Source organism: Aquila chrysaetos, chromosome 17, assembly GCF_900496995.4.
Source record: "Aquila chrysaetos chrysaetos chromosome 17, bAquChr1.4, whole genome shotgun sequence".
Classification (NCBI taxonomy): domain Eukaryota; kingdom Metazoa; phylum Chordata; class Aves; order Accipitriformes; family Accipitridae; genus Aquila; species Aquila chrysaetos.
In genome coordinates this window covers 23,473,356-23,490,994 of record NC_044020.1, presented here as the reverse complement: position 1 = coordinate 23,490,994, position 17,639 = coordinate 23,473,356, and the positions used below count along the sequence as shown (strand labels likewise).

Genomic DNA, 17,639 nt, shown 5'->3' with positions numbered 1-17,639 from the left:
GATGAATCTACAAAATGTTTGCCCCTTTCGTGCATCAGTGATCTTCTTTTAAACTTCTAAGCTTCTTGGGGTCATTGTACATAATGTGCAATATGTAACCTTGGACCAATGACTAGTTCAAGGTGCAGTGTCTCATGATTTTCATCTTGCTTAGAAGAAAAATACCTTATCTTAGTTGGAGGAAACCGTTGACTTCTAACCTTGCTAATTTGTAGGATATTTTTTCTTGAGGCCATAATGTTACGATTTGCAGAACAGCTATTTTAGATCAAATTTAAAGGACTTTGCAGTGTTTATTGTATTTCTTTTTGTGAGAGCTACAAATCTGTAATCCATCCAAAGTACACTCATTCTTAAATATTGACAGAGAAGAATTTCCATAAACATGCTCCCCTAAAGAGTGCCCTCACAGCCAAGTGTTCCCACTGTTACACATTATCAGACAAAAAAAAAGAGAACAGTGCCCAAGAGGGGAAAAAATCCATTCTTTAAGAACATTTATTTGGAGAAAGGGTTATAGCAGCTAAAGTGTCCTAGTCCATGACTGCAACTACTTGATACTACCATAGGACAACTAAAACCAATAAACATTACAGTGATATGCACAAACATTTTACATTTTCTACAGGGCAGGTAGTATTTTATCAAAGTTAGAGCAGTAAGTTAAGCTGGAAGTTGTTCCACTGACAAGCTGGGTGATGCCCCATTTCAATGGGCTAACATCCAACTTTACAGCTGGGTTTCTTTATGTTTGTCAGCTCATTTGTTTCAGCAATGACTTATCATGCAGTAGAATAAATAATCTTAAGTAAAATTTTCAATACCATGGTTCAAGGGACATCTGGCTTCACACAATTCCACTTACCAATGTAGGAGTATTTAGATGGGTTGGATTTGAATTGAATAATGAACAAGAATAAATGATGCTATATTCTGCTACAGTTACCCACAAAATGTGATAACTTGCCATTGCAATGGCAACGTTTGGTTGTTTGGTCCTAGTTTAAGGGCACTTAAAAATCTGAGGCCATATTTCAAAATTTAGTTTTGCAGGTAATCCTCTGAAGCACTACTGCTGTTCTTGCTCAATGGGAGCAAACAAAAGCATTATATCTATCTATCTGGCAAATATATTTCCATAATATACCTTATGAGTTCTTTTTTTTTAAACTAGTTTAGTTTTATGTTGCTTTAGAATACCTTAGATAGCTGAATTCCTATGTACTTGTACAGTGGCTTTTGTCTTTTAACATCCCTAAACTTGTAATAATGTTAGATGACTTACACAAGCTTTAGTTTTAATTTTACATAAATCAAATTTATTATGCAAGTGATCTGGACTAAAAAGATTGTGAACATCTACCAGTGATGCCTTCATGTGTGCTGAAATATGAAAGTACTTTTCCTTGGATGAACATCCATTACTAGGACAGTCTAAAGAGATCATTAGTGTGAATGACACTGTCTTTCTTAGACTTCCCCCCCTCCCTGTCATCATCATAAGAAATAGAGGGGTTTAGTCATTGATTTGTAATAATTAACCCTCTGGCAGCAGAGAACAGCTGGGCTCTCTGTTCCTTTCATTCCAAGTTTCCATCTTGATTTGGGGCAGCAGCTGGGTCATTCCAGTTCTCATTTGTGGAAACCTTCCTTCCTACCAGTGTGCAACGCTTTGCTGCTCTGCTTGTGTTCAGCATATTAGGGTAAAGCTGTTCAATGAATTCACAGTATTTCTTTGACTTTCCTTAAAGTGTAAAAATGAAGCAGTAGGTTGGCTTATTTTTTGCTGATAACTCCTTTGGTCTGTTAATCTGGGATAGTTTCAAAGGTTCTATTTTTTCTTACCAATACAGATGTTTGTCATGCATGCTTTGCAAAATTCCATTATCACTTTCTTCCTAAATCAAAGAGAAATTAAGGAGAGATTGGTTCACATTGTATATTCTTATCAGAATGGATCATTACCTACACAGCCTTAATTTGCAATATATAGTGGATACACATGTTGTATGTTTGAGGCAAATCCTGGAGACCATTCTCAGGGAAAATTCCCACTGACGTCAATATGAGTTTTGTCTGAGTAAAAATTTCATGATTTGGCTCTTTGTTTTCAGGATGGGAATTATCGTTTTCTACTCTGAGCACTCATTTGGCCTCAAAGTACCTTGGCTCACATGGTTTTCAATAAGTGTCTGGCAGCTGTACTGGCAAACTTCCAGCATCGTGGGATTCATATTTATCCCTACATGGACATTTGGCCTTCTTCAAGTCATCACAACTATTTCTAGCTTATTGTCCTAAGTGTAGAACTCTTCCCATTTTCAGACAAAGAATTGATTCTGAATCGCACTTTTTTTACAGCAGAGTGGAGTTGTTCTTTCACATCCATGTATATATGATCAGGATCAAGTATCTCTAAATCTGTACTGTAAAGAAATGCTTCATGCAATATACTCAAAAAGAATATATAGATACATGCATTCCAGGAGGTGCTGTGGTCTGTCCAGTCAAGGGTAAGATGACTTGGTAGGTTCAGTGAAGACAGATCAACTGATTTTCCAGTCCAGATGTAGGTGTATTGAAATGCAGTTAAAAGGACACTGAAATGTCTTACTAGGAAAACTAAACATAACTTGACCAAATTTGAACAGAACATGCACTCAAAGCAAAACTATCAATAGCAAGAAATAAGTTACAGTACTATGTTTTGCTTGGCATTTTATTTTCTCACCCTGTTTCCTTTCAAGCCAATTTTCAAAAGTTGCTCTGACCTCTGGCAGCTGCCCCTGGTGTCCCTGAATGCTTTGCTTAGCAGAAAATAAGAAAAAAGGAAGAAAGCCAATTCAGCTCTGCAGGTGCTCCCATAGTGCGATTAGATCTCCTCAGTTTCTTACAGCTTCATTTATCTCATTTCCCTACTTTCATCAAGCTCCCTCCTCTCATGTACCCATCCATGCCTGATGCCTTTGTCCTTTCTTCATTTAAGTCTAAAGATCTTTCTTCCATCTGACCTCTGAACCATATCTAAGGAGGCGTGATACAAATTAATGCAAATGAACAAGCTAGTGAAAACTTACAAAATGTCAAGATACATGCATTGACCACAGCACCTTTAAACACTTACTGTTGCATCTTTGTCTTTCCTTTCGCCATCCTGCTCACCACCATTTTTGCTGCTAATCTACTTCAGTAATGTCAGAGATTACCCATGCCTCATTACTTCTTGGAGTTCCACATACACTTGTAGCACTAAGTAGTAACAACAGTGACCCTTGTGACAAGAAGTGCTATAGTGATTCCTGAACTTCATTCCCTGTGGTATTGATTTTTATGTGAGGCATAAGTCATGTAAAAGAGCTCTGTGATGCAAAGAGTGTCACACTTGCACCCTTAGAACATGTTTTATTAATTTGAATAGTACATGAAATTACAAGTGTAAAACAAGCTGCCATGCTAGCAGTTTCATTATATTTGTTTGGTATAGCATCACAGTGCTAGAGTCTCAGAGGCATAGCCATACTTGAGCTTTAGAGGAAAAAAAAAAAAGCTCCCTCAAGCCTCCCATGTTAGTACCAGACTCCCTGGGAGCAGTAGAATGGATGTACCATTTTTGGGACTGCCTTTAGGGGAGACATACATATGACTTGTTCACAGAGTTCAAAACGGTAAGGAAATACTCATTTAAGGCAGTTATTTAAATGACAGTTTGTTCACATTACCTGTTCGATGCGTCAGGAAAAATCTCATGATCAGGATAAACAATACATTGGAAGTCTCACTGTGTCTACACACTGGTGTGCAACAGAGAATGCTTGAGATGGTGTCTGATGCAGTGAAAATGTTACAGATAACAGAAAATGAACAGCACATGTATCCCCCAAAGACGACTGTTGAAGTTCCATGCAACCCCCCTACTACTGTCCATTAATTTTTTAAAAAAATGGTTTTTATTCTCTTCGTGGCTATCAGATTCATTAAAAAGTGTTAGTAAGTTGATTTTGTGGCTGGGCTGAGAAGCATATGTTCTAATTATAGTAAGGAAGGATGGTATGGCCAATGCCATAGGAATAGGCTTTTTGTGGGAGGCATCAAATCCAAATTCCAGGCTCTGAATGAATTCAGAACTTGGTGGGAATGAGGAAATACATGGCGTTTGTCTTTTTTATGAGCTGCTCTCTTTAAAATCCTGATAAGTTTGTGCTACCATGCTTAATTTAAGCTCTACTTTGGAACAGAAAAATATAATTTGCAGGCAAACCTTGAAAGGTTATTGATAGGGGAAACTGGGCCAGATCCGACAGCTCAAGAGAGGCAAGGCAGCCACAGCACCATGCCCCCACGTCCAACCCGTACCGATGCTAAGCATGCATTCCCAGTAGGCATGCGTACACAGAGCACACATATACGCCACATATGTATATACAGACATGGCCAGCCACACAGATCACACAGACAGACACGCACGCAGCGGGCACACAAACACAGACAGCACAGTGGACTCATCCTGCTCCTCTCCCTGGCTGAGCAGGATGGAGGCCTGCTAGTGAGAATATATATATGCACACATGTACAATGCAGATCCCCCCAGCAGCTGGGCTCACTTAACCTGCCCAGTAGGTGCCCCTGGGCCCCAGTCTCCCCAGTTGCCGGCACGCAGAGGTACAACCCCACAACCCCTTATCCCTCTATTTTTCCACAGTTGTTCCTCCCTAAATGACCTGGATCCCTCCCTTCCCCACCTTTGGTTCCTCCCCTAAACATCCCATAATAAGTCCTGTACAATCTCTAAATGCTCTTCCACTGCATCCCACAATGTATCCCATACCTCTAGGCAGTGATCCCCCTAGTCCAAAAGGTCCTGTGGTGTTGAATCATCTTGATGGCTTGGATTGTGAATAAGTGACCAGAACTTTTTTTTCTTTTCTCTTAATCATAACCACACTTTTTTTTTTTTTCCCCCTTTTTCAGGAGCATCCCAGACCAGAGTATGAAACCAAACTGCTGCAGAAAAAGCTGAAAAATAAAAACATCAGAACCGAAAATTCAAATGAAGTAAGACGCAAGTCACTCTTTTCACTTATATTGGATTTGTGTTTCGTTATATTGTGATTATCTTTTTGTCTGTCTCTGATGGATAGTTTGCAAAAGGCACTTTTTGGTGCTCTTAATCAATTTTGTAAATTGCTTGCTAGGGGTCTGGTGTTATGCAGCCCTACAGTGCCATTGAAAGGCTTTGAGGTAATCACTTTGCTACCTCTGCAAAGTAAAGCAATTAGCAATTTGCATAGGAATATGGTTGACAGGTGGTTCAGGACCTATTCTGTAGAGTGATGAGTGATTAGTAAAATAATCACCACAGGGATTTTTACAGCAATGACCTAGAATTTCAGTACTTTGTGAACAATAAAGAAAACAGCTTTTATTGTAGTGATTTTGTTTGCATAGGTAACATGGGCATCTTTAGTTGTGTCGTAGTTACACAGTTGTGAAGTTTTGATAACATTTCCAGTGTAAATGGAAAAATGAGAATTGGTATACCATTTTTAGATTGAAGTGTGTTTAGGCTTTCTATGGCTGTTTCAAACCTAAGAACAAGCACTTTTTTGCCCAATCTCCTCTTAATTATTTCTGTAAAATACTGATCGAGGTCTATTTCCTAAGCACTCCTAAGTCCCTGTAGACTTTGTCCATTAGGCTTGGTTAACCATTGCTTATTCCCTGCATGCCACACGTGCCAGCAAAGCCAAAGCATTCCAAAACCAAGGAAACAGTTTAATTTGTTTAAACATTGAGAACCAGTATCTGAAGTGGAGAATACTCCAGTTTTCAGATTTGGTCCAACAAATATAGCCTTGCAGCTAATGATAGAACTTAACTATCCCTTTCTTCTGCTGATCACCGTCAAGAGTGGGAAGTGTTGGTAGTGAATCTTTCATCTCAGTGATAAAGTCTTTCACCTGTTGGGCCCAACCAAACTCCACAGAAGACAATAGAAAAATTCTCAATTACTTTAATGGGCTTTGGTTCTTGCCCAATATAAGCAGGGACTCTCACATAGCAGTATGGGGAAGGTCTTCCCTTACACGTTAAACAGTTCTCTAGGCCTTCCAAGCGGGGAATCAAAGACTGTAAAAGACAGATAAAGCAGCTGCTGCCGTTCAGCTTTTTCTGACTAAAGTAAGTGAAATCTGGAAACAAGTCAGTGACTGATGCTGTAGAATGTTAGACTTTTGTAGTCATGAGGCAGTGTTAGATAATTATCTTGCTTAAATGAGACACAGAAATCACAGCATTATAAATTAGAAATTAATTTAAGGTAAAAGAAAGCAATGAAAAATGCTAAGAGCGTAGGTGGAAAATGAGGAACAATGTAAAGATTCAGCACTATAAAAACTCCTTTCAAACATCAGGAAGAGAAAGGTTTTCCTGGAATGTTTTCTTTCCAGTTACTTTTTGTGCCAATGTGGATAGAAAAATAGCACTCAGAAAGAAAATACTTGCTTCAAGTTTTTGGGGCATCTGTATGCAGACTTTCTCCAATATCCTTATAGGAGACAAAATCCTCTTTTGGAAATTGATGTAGTCATTTTGAACTACAAAACTCCTGATTTTTAGTAATATTTGATTCTGAAGTAATTTTGAAAAAAAGAAATTTAGTTCATTGTGTTATTTAATGTATTTTCTGGACAAGTGTCCCAGAGTCATCTCAATCTCTTTTCTAAACTTCATTAAAAATTAAAGTGCTTTGACATCTGCCATCAGTTACTCATAGGGAGCAAACAGTTATTGATATGGCAGAACATTTTATTTGGGTTAAGGTAAATTTCTAATAAATGCATTCATCCTGCAACTAACTGACTACCATCTCTCCCCAAATTACTGAAATATGTTCCAAACTTCTGAGCAGTTTTCCATCAGTCAACATTTTGCTTACTAATTCTGTTGCAATCACTTTTTTTGATTTCCTTCAAATTCTTTCCAGCAAACAGCACATTAGTCTGGGTTTGGAAGATGTGTTGCCCAGTGGTTTGGACCTCAATGTCTTACGATATTATAAGGGCAAGAAATGTTTGTGTGAGACCTGCTGAAGAGGAAAAAGGCCAATTCTTTAATTGAACTGTTACTTTTAATGTAACTGTGGAAATGTACCATTACCTTTTGCTTTGGAAAATCCTGAAAAGTTAGATATTAGAAGTGATGAGTATTTATGACTGCAATAGTTGTTCTGCCTAATTTTTAGAGGTTTTAATCTCCTCCTTTTCCTCCTTCAGATGTCTGTATGTTATACTCATTGCAAGACCATTAGCTCAGGAGCTTTTGCATGGCAGGTTAATATTAAGGCACAGGTTTCTGTGAGGTCTCTGGCTCAGTACTTCTGTCTTGTTGGGTGGAAGCCAGGGTACAGGGCTTTGTCATATTAATAGTGCAGATCTAGTGGCTGGACAGGCATCAAAGTAGAGGTCTCTCTGTAGTTCAAAATTCAGTCCTTCTAATTTCTCGGTTTTGTATGAATACACAGATGCCTGTGAGGTCTCAAACTCATTATATCTTGGTTGACAGTCTAATGTCATGGCATAAGTCTCTGTGAAGTTCTTGCCTGAATATTTTTAGCTAACTAGTGTAATTTAAAGGCATATCTTTTGGGTGTAGCTGGTCAACAACTGTAGTGTGCTGTTTGATATCAAAGGACAGGCTCTGGCACCACTGCCTAAAATGTCTCATTACTTATCTAATATGAAGTCAGAAGTCTCCATTTCAGCAGCTGTGGCTTGTTGGGATAGAAACGATGCCAAAGCTGCCGCTATTGTGAGAATACTGATTTAGAGCTTACTTAAAGGCATATATTTCTATAAAATTACTGGCTTGTTTCCAGTATGTTAATTCCTCTGTTCCGGTGAGGATGTGACTAGTTTTATGGCAAGAAACTGAGCTTTTATGTGGAAAACTCTGTGTACAGTGCAATTTTTTTTCTTGCCTTCCTCCAACAAGGAGTCCCTGTGAAGCTAATTGGGTTATTTTTGCAATGAAGGGATAGGGGTTTGGTTATGGGCTGGTTTTGTGATTGCAGAAGAAAATTGACACCACTTACATAGTCTCTTAAATGATAACTTGGGAATACCTGTTAAGAGGAAACCTACTTCAACATACAGTTTTCCCTGTCTGCTGTTGAAGTCATTAACTTTAATGAGTGTGGAAGATGCCCAGCACCTGTCAGGGCCAGTAAACATATGAGTCACTCTACCCAGGCAACAAATTCCAAATCAGCTTGATGAGACTGGCAATAGAAAGTATTACAGATCTAATGTATTACTTGCCCAGTGGGGTTTGTGTCATAGAATATAGCTTTCATACAAATACTACTTAGGGTTTTTATGCTGCTGTAATAAGCAAAGAGCAAAATTTCAGCCTACACCACCCTGTGTGGTTCAGGCTGCTTTAATAAATATTTTATTGGTTATTTTGAGAGTGGGAAAGAAACTGTGAGGGCTCAGAGCACTTCACAAAAGATTGGTGTGAAGTTACTCTTACAATAACACCCTAAGGTTCTACTATTGCAGAAGAGAATTCATTTAAAGCTAAAGGAGTTGAAACATTTACATGAAATGCCTCAGGTTAGGTAGCAAATGCATAAAGAGACAGTCCTTATGAATGATAACATTGATTTTAAAAAATGACAAGTTCTAAGGGACTGATTCTGGAAACCTGCAATGATTTGGCTTATAACCAGTAGCACTATTTGATTCTTTGTGGTCACATAAATAAAGGCTTGCAATGTAGAGCTTCTTCATTCATGTACATTAAAAAGCTTCTTTGTCCTTGCAGCAGAGATGAAGGCTTACATGCGCGTGCATGAATACGTGTGTCTGATAATACATTCATGCAAATGTGGCAGATGGAATTTTTGTAATAATGCAATTCATATTATTTTTTGTTGTTCTCGTTTAATACACTATAACATTGAAGATGTGGATAAAAATATTTAATGAATAGGGTAAAGTTACTGTATCTGCAGAATGTTAACTAAAAAAGGTGTTGGATCTTTGTAATCTTCTGACAAGTTGTTGTTCTCTCTGTGCAATAGTAATGTTCTCAATGGAAATACACACAGGTCAGGAAATGAAAATTGGTCTTGTGCCTGAAAACATGCAGATGGGGCTAGATCCAACTCTCACTGGAGCTGATGGAAAGAAAGCCTTCCAGTCATTTCTGGGAGAGATGGATCAGGCCCTGACTCCTTTTTATTAAATGTCCAGCTGATCTGGCAAACATGATGCAACATCATATATATTCTTATCTTTCCTATTTGGCAGGAAACTGAATAACTCATTCTACATATTTCTCAAGGAAAGTTTTTCTTTATAGAAAAAAAGGGCTTGTCTCCTGGCTCACGTCCTTACTTGGAGCAAACCCTGGGAATAATAGAATCTGGCACTATAACTTGCCTTTAATTCATTTTAAATGTGAAAGTGGCAGAATAAGTTATTTAAATTGTTAATTCAGTTGGTAATTGAAACAAAAGAAAGAAATATTTCTTCCTGAATCATTGTTTCAGTTAGGAACTGGATTAAAGCAAGCTGGTTTGAAGAGGAAGGTGCCTAATGTAGGGATGATACAGGTAAATATAAGGTAGAATTGTACATTGCTGATGAATACTTTATAGATACATTTTGAAAATTTCAGCATTGTGAAACACGAAATAGTAATTCTTGCCGCTAATTGGTTCCTTACCCAGTTTTGCATCAGTGAAACTCTCACAAGGCCTAAGAAACATTTCAGATGTTGAGGCCCACCTCTTTATTAAGCAAGTCCTTGATAAGATTAACTGAAATAAAAAAAGAAATCTCTTTTTTTATATTAGCTGTAACTCTGTAGAGGAAACCAAGATAATGGGTCATAAATACTAATTTGAACAATCAGAACTGTAAAAGAGCTGTGAATAAACCCAGAGTTCCTTAATCACTAATATTGAGAGAATATTTTTTTAGCATTTATTGGACCTTATTATTAATGTGATAAAAACACCAATTTTGGTCCAGTATTTCTCAAATTGGCCAGTGTCTTTCCAACCTCTTTCATTGCTTTACTTTGACAAATAACTTCACTTTCCAAGCATATGGGATAGTAAGAGGAATATGTAATAACTGATGGGTTTTTTTCTTTTCAACTTATTCCTTGCATACTTAACTTTTGAAAATAAAAAATGGAGAATGATAGAAGATGAATGAGGACACTTATGATGATAATCTTAGAGAGACATCTCATTCTCTTTATTGTACCAATATTTGGTTGGCTAATTGGATCAAGTCACATTAGAAGGGTAAATGTTGTAATTCTGATTATTTTAACATTTATTTGAGTTCTGGGTTACATCAGTTTTACACCAGAGTATTCATAAGCAGAATTTGTGTCTTCAAAAGACTGTTGACATGGTCTCTCAGTATGTTCTTATTTAGATGTGTGGGTTCTTTGACTAGAAGGTATACAATGTGTGTTCAAACCTCTTCCCTATTATTGTCTTGGAATTTGGTTATCTTTGTATGGAGTAGTGTAAAAAATGTGGCTAAAAATATGCCACTTGCTCCCTGTGTCTGAAAATCTGAGGTGGGATTTTCTCCTTTGTATCAAATAAATGAACCCAATGTATAGCCAGAGTTCTGTGCTCTAGTATTTGGAATTACATTCCAGTCAGCCTTCAGAAGAGGTAGCTTTTCCAATACTCTTGATATGAAGAAAGAAAATGCTTAGAAGTATACTATTATATAATAATTCAAGTTGGAAAGGCCTTCAGGATTTTATCTAGTCCAAACTCCTGCCCAAAAGAATGTTAGCTATGATACCAAACCAGGTTGCTCAGGGTATTATCCAGCTGCATCTTGAAAACCTCCAAGGATGGAAATAGTAAAACCTTTCTGAACACTGCCTGACTGTCCTCATGTTGTAAAAGCTTCTCGTTATACCCAGCCTGAACCTCTCGTTTCAATTTATGCCCATTGTCTCTCATCCTCCCATCATGCACCACTGTGGAGAGCCTGGCTCTGTCTTCTTGATGACCTCCTTAAACAAGCTGAGCAGGCCTTGTTCCTCCACCTCTCTTCATGGGACAAGTGCTCCGGGGCTCTGTGCTAGACTCACACAAGTTGAGCGATTTATTTTTTCTACTGGAGGGCCCAAAACTGGACACAATATTTTGGATGCAGGCTAATGAGTGCTGAGATGCGGTGGTAATCGCTTCCCTGGATCCACTGGTTAAGCACTGGTTAGTACAGCCTAGGGTGTTGTTGGCCTTTGCTTCCAGGGCACATTCCTGGCTCCTGGTCAGCTTGCTGTCTACAGGGACACCAGAGGGCTTCTTCAGCAGAGTCTGTACTGCTGTGTCCTGGTTTTGGCTGGGATAGAGTTAATTTTCTTTCTAGTAGCTGTTATAGTGTTATGTTTTCGGTTCAGTATGAGAAGAATGTTGATAACACACTGATGTTTTCAGTTGTTGCTCAGTAGTGTTTAGACTAAGTCAAGGATTTTTCAGCTTCTGATGCCCAGCCAGCGAGAAAGCTGGAGGGGCACAAGGAGTTGGGAGGGGACACAGCCAGGACACCTGACCCAAACTGGCCAAAGGGGTATTCCACACCATGTGACATCGTGCCCAGTATATAAACTGGGGGGAGTTGACCGGGGAGGGGAGGGGGCACAGATTGCTGCTCAGGAACTAACTGGGCATCGATCGGTGAGTGGTGAGCAATTGCATTGTGCATCACTTGTTTTGTATATTCCAATCCTTTTATTATTATTATAATTATCATTATCATTATTATTTTATTCCCTTCTGTCCTATTAAACTGTTTTTATCTCAGCCCATGAGTTTTACTTTTTTTTTCTCCAATTCTCTCCCCCATCCCACTGGGTCGGGGGGAAGTGAGTGAGCAGCTGCATGGTGTTCAGTTGCTGGCTGGGGTTAAACCACAACATGCTGCAAGGAGTTTTCTGTTTCAAAGGCAAGTCTTTGCATTTGTCCTCCTTGAATTTCATGAAGTTCGTATACACCCGTTCCTTCAGCCTGTCTAGGTCACTGGAAGGCAGCCATGTACTTGAGCATATTGACTGATCTCTCCCCAGTCTGATGCCATCTGCAAACTTGATGAGCAAGCATTCTATCAGCTCCTCCAGGTCCTTCTTTAAAGACGTTAAGCAGGGCAGTCCTAGTATAGACCCCAGCAGTACTCCAGCTGTTACAGGTCTCCAGGTAGAGTATGGCTCATAAGCTAATACCCTCTGAGCCAGACCATCGAACTTGTATTTTGCTGAAGTCAAGGCAAAAGGCATTGACAAGTCTCCTCTTGTCCACAAGTCTAGTCTTTTTTTCACAGAAAGCAATCAGGTTGGTGTGGTATGATTCACCTTTGGTAAATCCATAATGACTGTTCGCAATCACCTACTTCTCGTTTATGTGCTCCGAAATGGGTTTCAAAACCTCTTTCCAAGAGACCAAAGTGAGGCTGAGTCCTTGATTATCCTTTTGTCCTTTCTGTGAAGATGGATACAAAATTGTTCTTTCTCCGGTTGTCAGAGCCCTTCCCTGATCTCAGTGCCCTTCCAGAGATGGCAGAGATCAACCTTACGATAACATGAGCCTGCTCCTCTAGCTTCCATTCCTCTTCTCCAAAGTTACAGGTAAACGAAATCACTGCTTATCTTTTCTAAAGGAATAAATCATCATTGTTTTGTCTAGACATCAAAATGGTGTTTAATTAGGAATACTAGATGCTTTTTTAATTCAAATGTTGGAGGCTGAACAGTGCAGATCAGAGCCAGGATTTTAAGAAAAAGGTACCTTATGCTTGTGAGACTCTTTTCTGCCAAAATAAAAATTACTTGTCTTTTTTGGAAGAGAGCTTTGAACCTAGAAACAAGAGAAGCCAGGGCTGCTGTTTGTTGGTCTTATTTGTGTTACTTATGAAGATTTTGGCTCAAGGAAGCATTCTTTCTAGGGCAGTACTATAGCTTGCGTTGTTTAATCATGTAACTGGGACTTAAGTACAAGATTAAAGTTAAGCACATGCCTCAGCGTCCTGAATGTGGATACAATTAAGTGCTTTTTTGAATTGAGGCCTAAGCTTCTTATTGACAACATTAAAGATGATGCAGGTCTCTTTCTTATTAAACTGAACAGAAAGACTCATTCCTACAGGTTCTATTCATCAGTACTTGCAATTAATGGGAGTTCTGCCTGAGTAAGTAATAAGGTATTAGTCCTTAAGTCTGCAGTTACTGCAGATGACTTACTATCAGATTGTACCCAGTCAAAGACTATAATAACAGGTTAGAGGGTTACAGCAAAGTCTCAGGTTGAAAAATAAATCTCCAGAAGTCTGCTGGGTTTTAATTTAATGCAGATACTTGAACTTAAGAAAAACTAGAGTATTTTCCCTTTCCTGTGTGCTGGTGACAAACTCCTATATCTTGGAGTATATTTTTTACCTTCTGTTGAGCATATTTATAGGGTAAATTTTATGCTATTAATCTCCAAGGTCAAAACAGAAGCCCAGATTTGGGACAAAATTTACACAAATTGGCTGTGGAAACAACAGTCAGTTAAGCTAGTTGCCAAGAATTTTTTATTTGATGCATACTGCAATCCTGTCTGCAATTTTAAAGAAATAAACTGCATTTACATTAAATTCCTTTGGGCATCCATCCCATGAAGATTGAAATTCCACATACTCCAAGCTTAAAGAGCTAAAGAAGTCAGTTTGAACTGCTCAACTTTTGCAGCTATTACCACGCTTAATTGAAAAACACTTGCCTGCTGATCTACTGATTTTCATGATTCACTTAATTTAGGGATAAGATGGCATTGTGTTTGGAAGCTCCTTCACACCATGGTATTTCATGTAATAGATAAACTTGAATTCTTACCAGGTTATTCAAGTGAACTTTTTCTCCTGTTGATGTCACCTAGGTATGGTGCAACTGAATTTAGAGAGAGTAGACTTTGAATTATTAATACACGATACCGGATTTGTTGCTTTTTTCAATCTCTACTGTTCATGTAGTGAAAATGCAAAGCTTGTTTACATGCATGGACTAATCTAACAACTTCCAACGGCATACTCCAACTCTAGCCTCAGAGTCTGGTGCATAGCTAATGATACAAATAAAGATGGAATATTACCTTTTTAAACAGTGAAAAGAAACCTCCAGTGTATCTCCTTTGCCGTTAAGGAGTCCCCTGAAAGATGATGGAGTGGTATGTATGTGCCTTTAGCTATTCCTTTGTAAGTAACCATAACTATTCAGAATTCACCCCTCCACATGGTTTTCTTCTGTTCTTAAAGTTCCATGAAATCAAACCAGAAAATCAAAGGAGGATCTTACAAAGCTTTTACAACTGTCTGATGCCAGACCACAGGAACAGTTTTAAAGCTTACTGCTTTTTTTGGCCCAATTGCCAAATTCAGCTAAAGTCTTACAGTTAAAATTGGTCTCATGTTTAAAATAGCCACCTTACTGGCGTGACAGTCTGTGTAATCCCCTCCCCTTCAACCCCTCTCCCTCCTAAACAACAGTGAAGATCATCCTGATGGGTTTAAAATGGGATGGTCCTTTGAACATCAGCCTGGAATCTTACCTAACCCATAGACACCAGTTGCTATCCTTTCCTGCATAAAAAATTACAGTGGCTTAGAGAAAGCATAGAAAATTTACCGGACCAAGTGTTGCATTCTGTTTTGCTTCTTTTGGACCTGATTTTCCTGTTCTGTGCTTGATTTTCTTACTGAGATTAATTGCCTGGAAATAGGTTGGACCTAATTTCTTGAAACAACTTAAATACCATTTTGAAAGTGTTGATACTTGTCTCTTACATTGCAAATAGATCTTTAAAAATTAACCTACTGTGATATTTGAATGTATTTAAATCAATCTCAGTCAGACTGCTTTGTTTTACAAATGCTGTATCAGACATACAGCTTTAGTTCTGTCTTCCTGTCAATGCATTACAAAAGCCATCCTTCAGTCAGGTGACTTTTTTTTTTTTTTCCTTTTTTCCCAGAATTTTGGGTCCAGCCAGTGAATTAATATCTTGCATCTGTTTCCTCCTCTACTGTCACTCCCTCACTGCTTGGTTTCAGCCTTCATTGTGTTTACTTATGCTTGTCTGATTGATATCTTTCAAACACTATGCAAACCATCATTCTTTATATGGAAAGAAGCTTTGTCTCTTTTGACAAAACTGACACTGAATAACGTGAAAATTAAAATTAATGTGATCTTCTTGGGCATTATTTAAAGGGGAAGGATTATCAAATCCAGACAGGAGGAATGGATGTTCTTAATTTACGGATAAAGCAAATGCTTAAAACAGTTTCAAAGACCTCTTCTTTCTATAAACATTGAACATAAAGATATTATTGATTTTATTTTTTCTTTTCACTGCATCCATTGTCAACTCACTGGTACATACAAAGCAAAGTGCGCTGTGTTTATGGAAGTATCCTTACAAGCCCGTGAGTCACAGCACCAGGCATTATGAAGCAAAACAATAAAACTCTAGGTAACAAACTGTTTCAGATATATTTCTTGAAATGATTTGCTATTCTGGAAACAATACTGACAGCAAATATGCCATATCCAATAAATGAAAAATAGTCTGTAAATAAAGTTTTTTTCTGCAATAAGGTAATCTTTGAGAAATGAAAGGTGTCAATTACTAGTGAAGTATGCTGGACTGAAGAGCTTTGAGAGTTAAACATGGAGGAGGCTTAACATTTCAAAGTTTTAAAAATTATTGTGAGTTTGCATCCAAAGCATGCATGAAAAAAATAATAGGGAAGGACTCTGGACATAATTAGGCTTAATCGCCTCAAAAAAGACATCAGATGTTAGAAGACAGCTCACAATGGTTAAGAAAGTATTGTTGTAGCTGTAAAGTTGAAATAAAAAGTTGCAAAAAAGAATTCTGATTTAGGCCTTTAAAAAGAAAGTTAAAAAAATTGAAAGGTCTTTAAACATACTGATGAAAAACCCCCACAAAATAACTGACACACCTGTGTATGTATGTAAAAGTGAGATTTTAATTGACAAAGACAATACTTTTTCTCCAGGATGATGATGATTTTAACACAAGAGACAAAGGCAGGAAAACCAGTTGGAAAAAGGTAATGGGAGGCTATCAGCTGTATAATCTGTATGTAAATTTGCACCAGCACAGGGTAGGGGATGACTGACTGGAAAACAGCTTTGCTAAAAAGGGACTTGGGTGCTCTGGTGAACAAGCTGAACATGAGCTGGCAACAAGCCCTTGCAGTAAAGGCTCCTAGGATGCATTATGCCGGCAGATTGAGATAGTGCATCCTTCCTCTCTACTCGGTCCTGGTGATACCCCAGCCGGAGTGCTGTTCCCAATTCTGCACCTCCCTGTACAAGAAATCTTATCAATGTGTTCAAATACCTGAATGGGAGGGATTAAAGAAGACGAAACCAGGCTCATCTCAGGGGTGTCCAGTGGAAGGACAAGAGGTGATGGGCACCAACTGAAATACAGGAATTTCCATTTAAACGTAAGAAAAGACTTTCTTACTGTGGATGGTCAACCACTGGAACAAGGTGCCCAGACAGTTTGTGGAGTCTCCATCCCTGGAGGTAATTAAAGCCTGACTGGACAAAAGCTTGAGAAACCTGCTCTAACTGGCCCTGCTTTAAGCAGGGTATTGGACTAAGATGATCTCCAGAGGTGCCTTCAAACTTCAGCTGTTGTGCAATTCTGTGAAATGCGGGAAAGAAATGATCCAAGCAGTGCAGACAAATTAGTTTGACCACAATAGGCACATTTTGAAAGAAAATGTAATTTAAGCTTTACTAGAAGTACTTGAGAAATGGGACAAAATTTAACGTGGGCTTACTAAAGGCAGATTAATAACCATGCCATCTAAATTGGTGTCTTTAATGATATAATTTATTCCCAAAGGAAGGAAAATGCAGTGTACTTCAGTAAACCCGCATAGTGTTATGCCACAGGGGGAATATCACATGTTTAATAGGTTATAAATCAATATATTTCACTGGAACTGACTGGAAAGATGGTTATTAGAATTGTCATTAAAAACAAAAAAAGAAAATCTGACTTTAAAATGGTTAATTTGGCAATGCAACTACAGTGCCTTCCAGCCACTGCTGTTTGGTTCTTCATGCCTCATTCTTCTCTGCTTCATGTGATGATTTTCCACTATCTCTTTTTTTTTTTTTTTTTTTTTTTCCCTCAATGAATGAAACATAGAGCACATTGTGCTGTGAGTAAGGAGGGCAGCTGTTTACCCAGTCCAGCGAGAGAGAAGAGCATCTCTGTGGGTACCTTGAGAGTCCTGCATGCTCCGTACACCTTCCTGCTCTTATTGCTGGCAAACAGCAAGGGGTTCATTGCATATTGTTATCCCTGCAGAACTAGAGGAGGAGATGATCTCATTGGTTTTTTAAAAGTTTACAGGACTACCCTGTGAAAGAGATGGAATTAGAACTTAGGCCATGTCTGTTTGGTCTTCTCTAATTTATTTCTGTGATTGCTTTTTCACTGCTTGCATTTCAGGTGGTGTATGATAGGGCTTTTTTCCCTTTATCATTTTTGTCCTTTCTGATCCTAATATTCCTCC

At 38.4% G+C, this 17,639-nt stretch overlaps 1 protein-coding gene across 4 annotated transcripts in view; it reads left to right on the top strand.

The window, feature by feature from the left end:
- Positions 1–17,639, top strand: part of ANO2 (anoctamin 2) — a 203,910-nt gene that overhangs the window by 97,023 nt on the left and 89,248 nt on the right. For all 4 annotated transcript variants that reach the window (XM_030040823.2, XM_030040822.2, XM_030040820.2 and 1 more), the window contains one exon: positions 4,969–5,052. In XM_030040823.2, the coding sequence (XP_029896683.1) occupies positions 4,969–5,052 (84 nt within the window). The remainder of the gene's footprint in view (positions 1–4,968; positions 5,053–17,639) is intronic.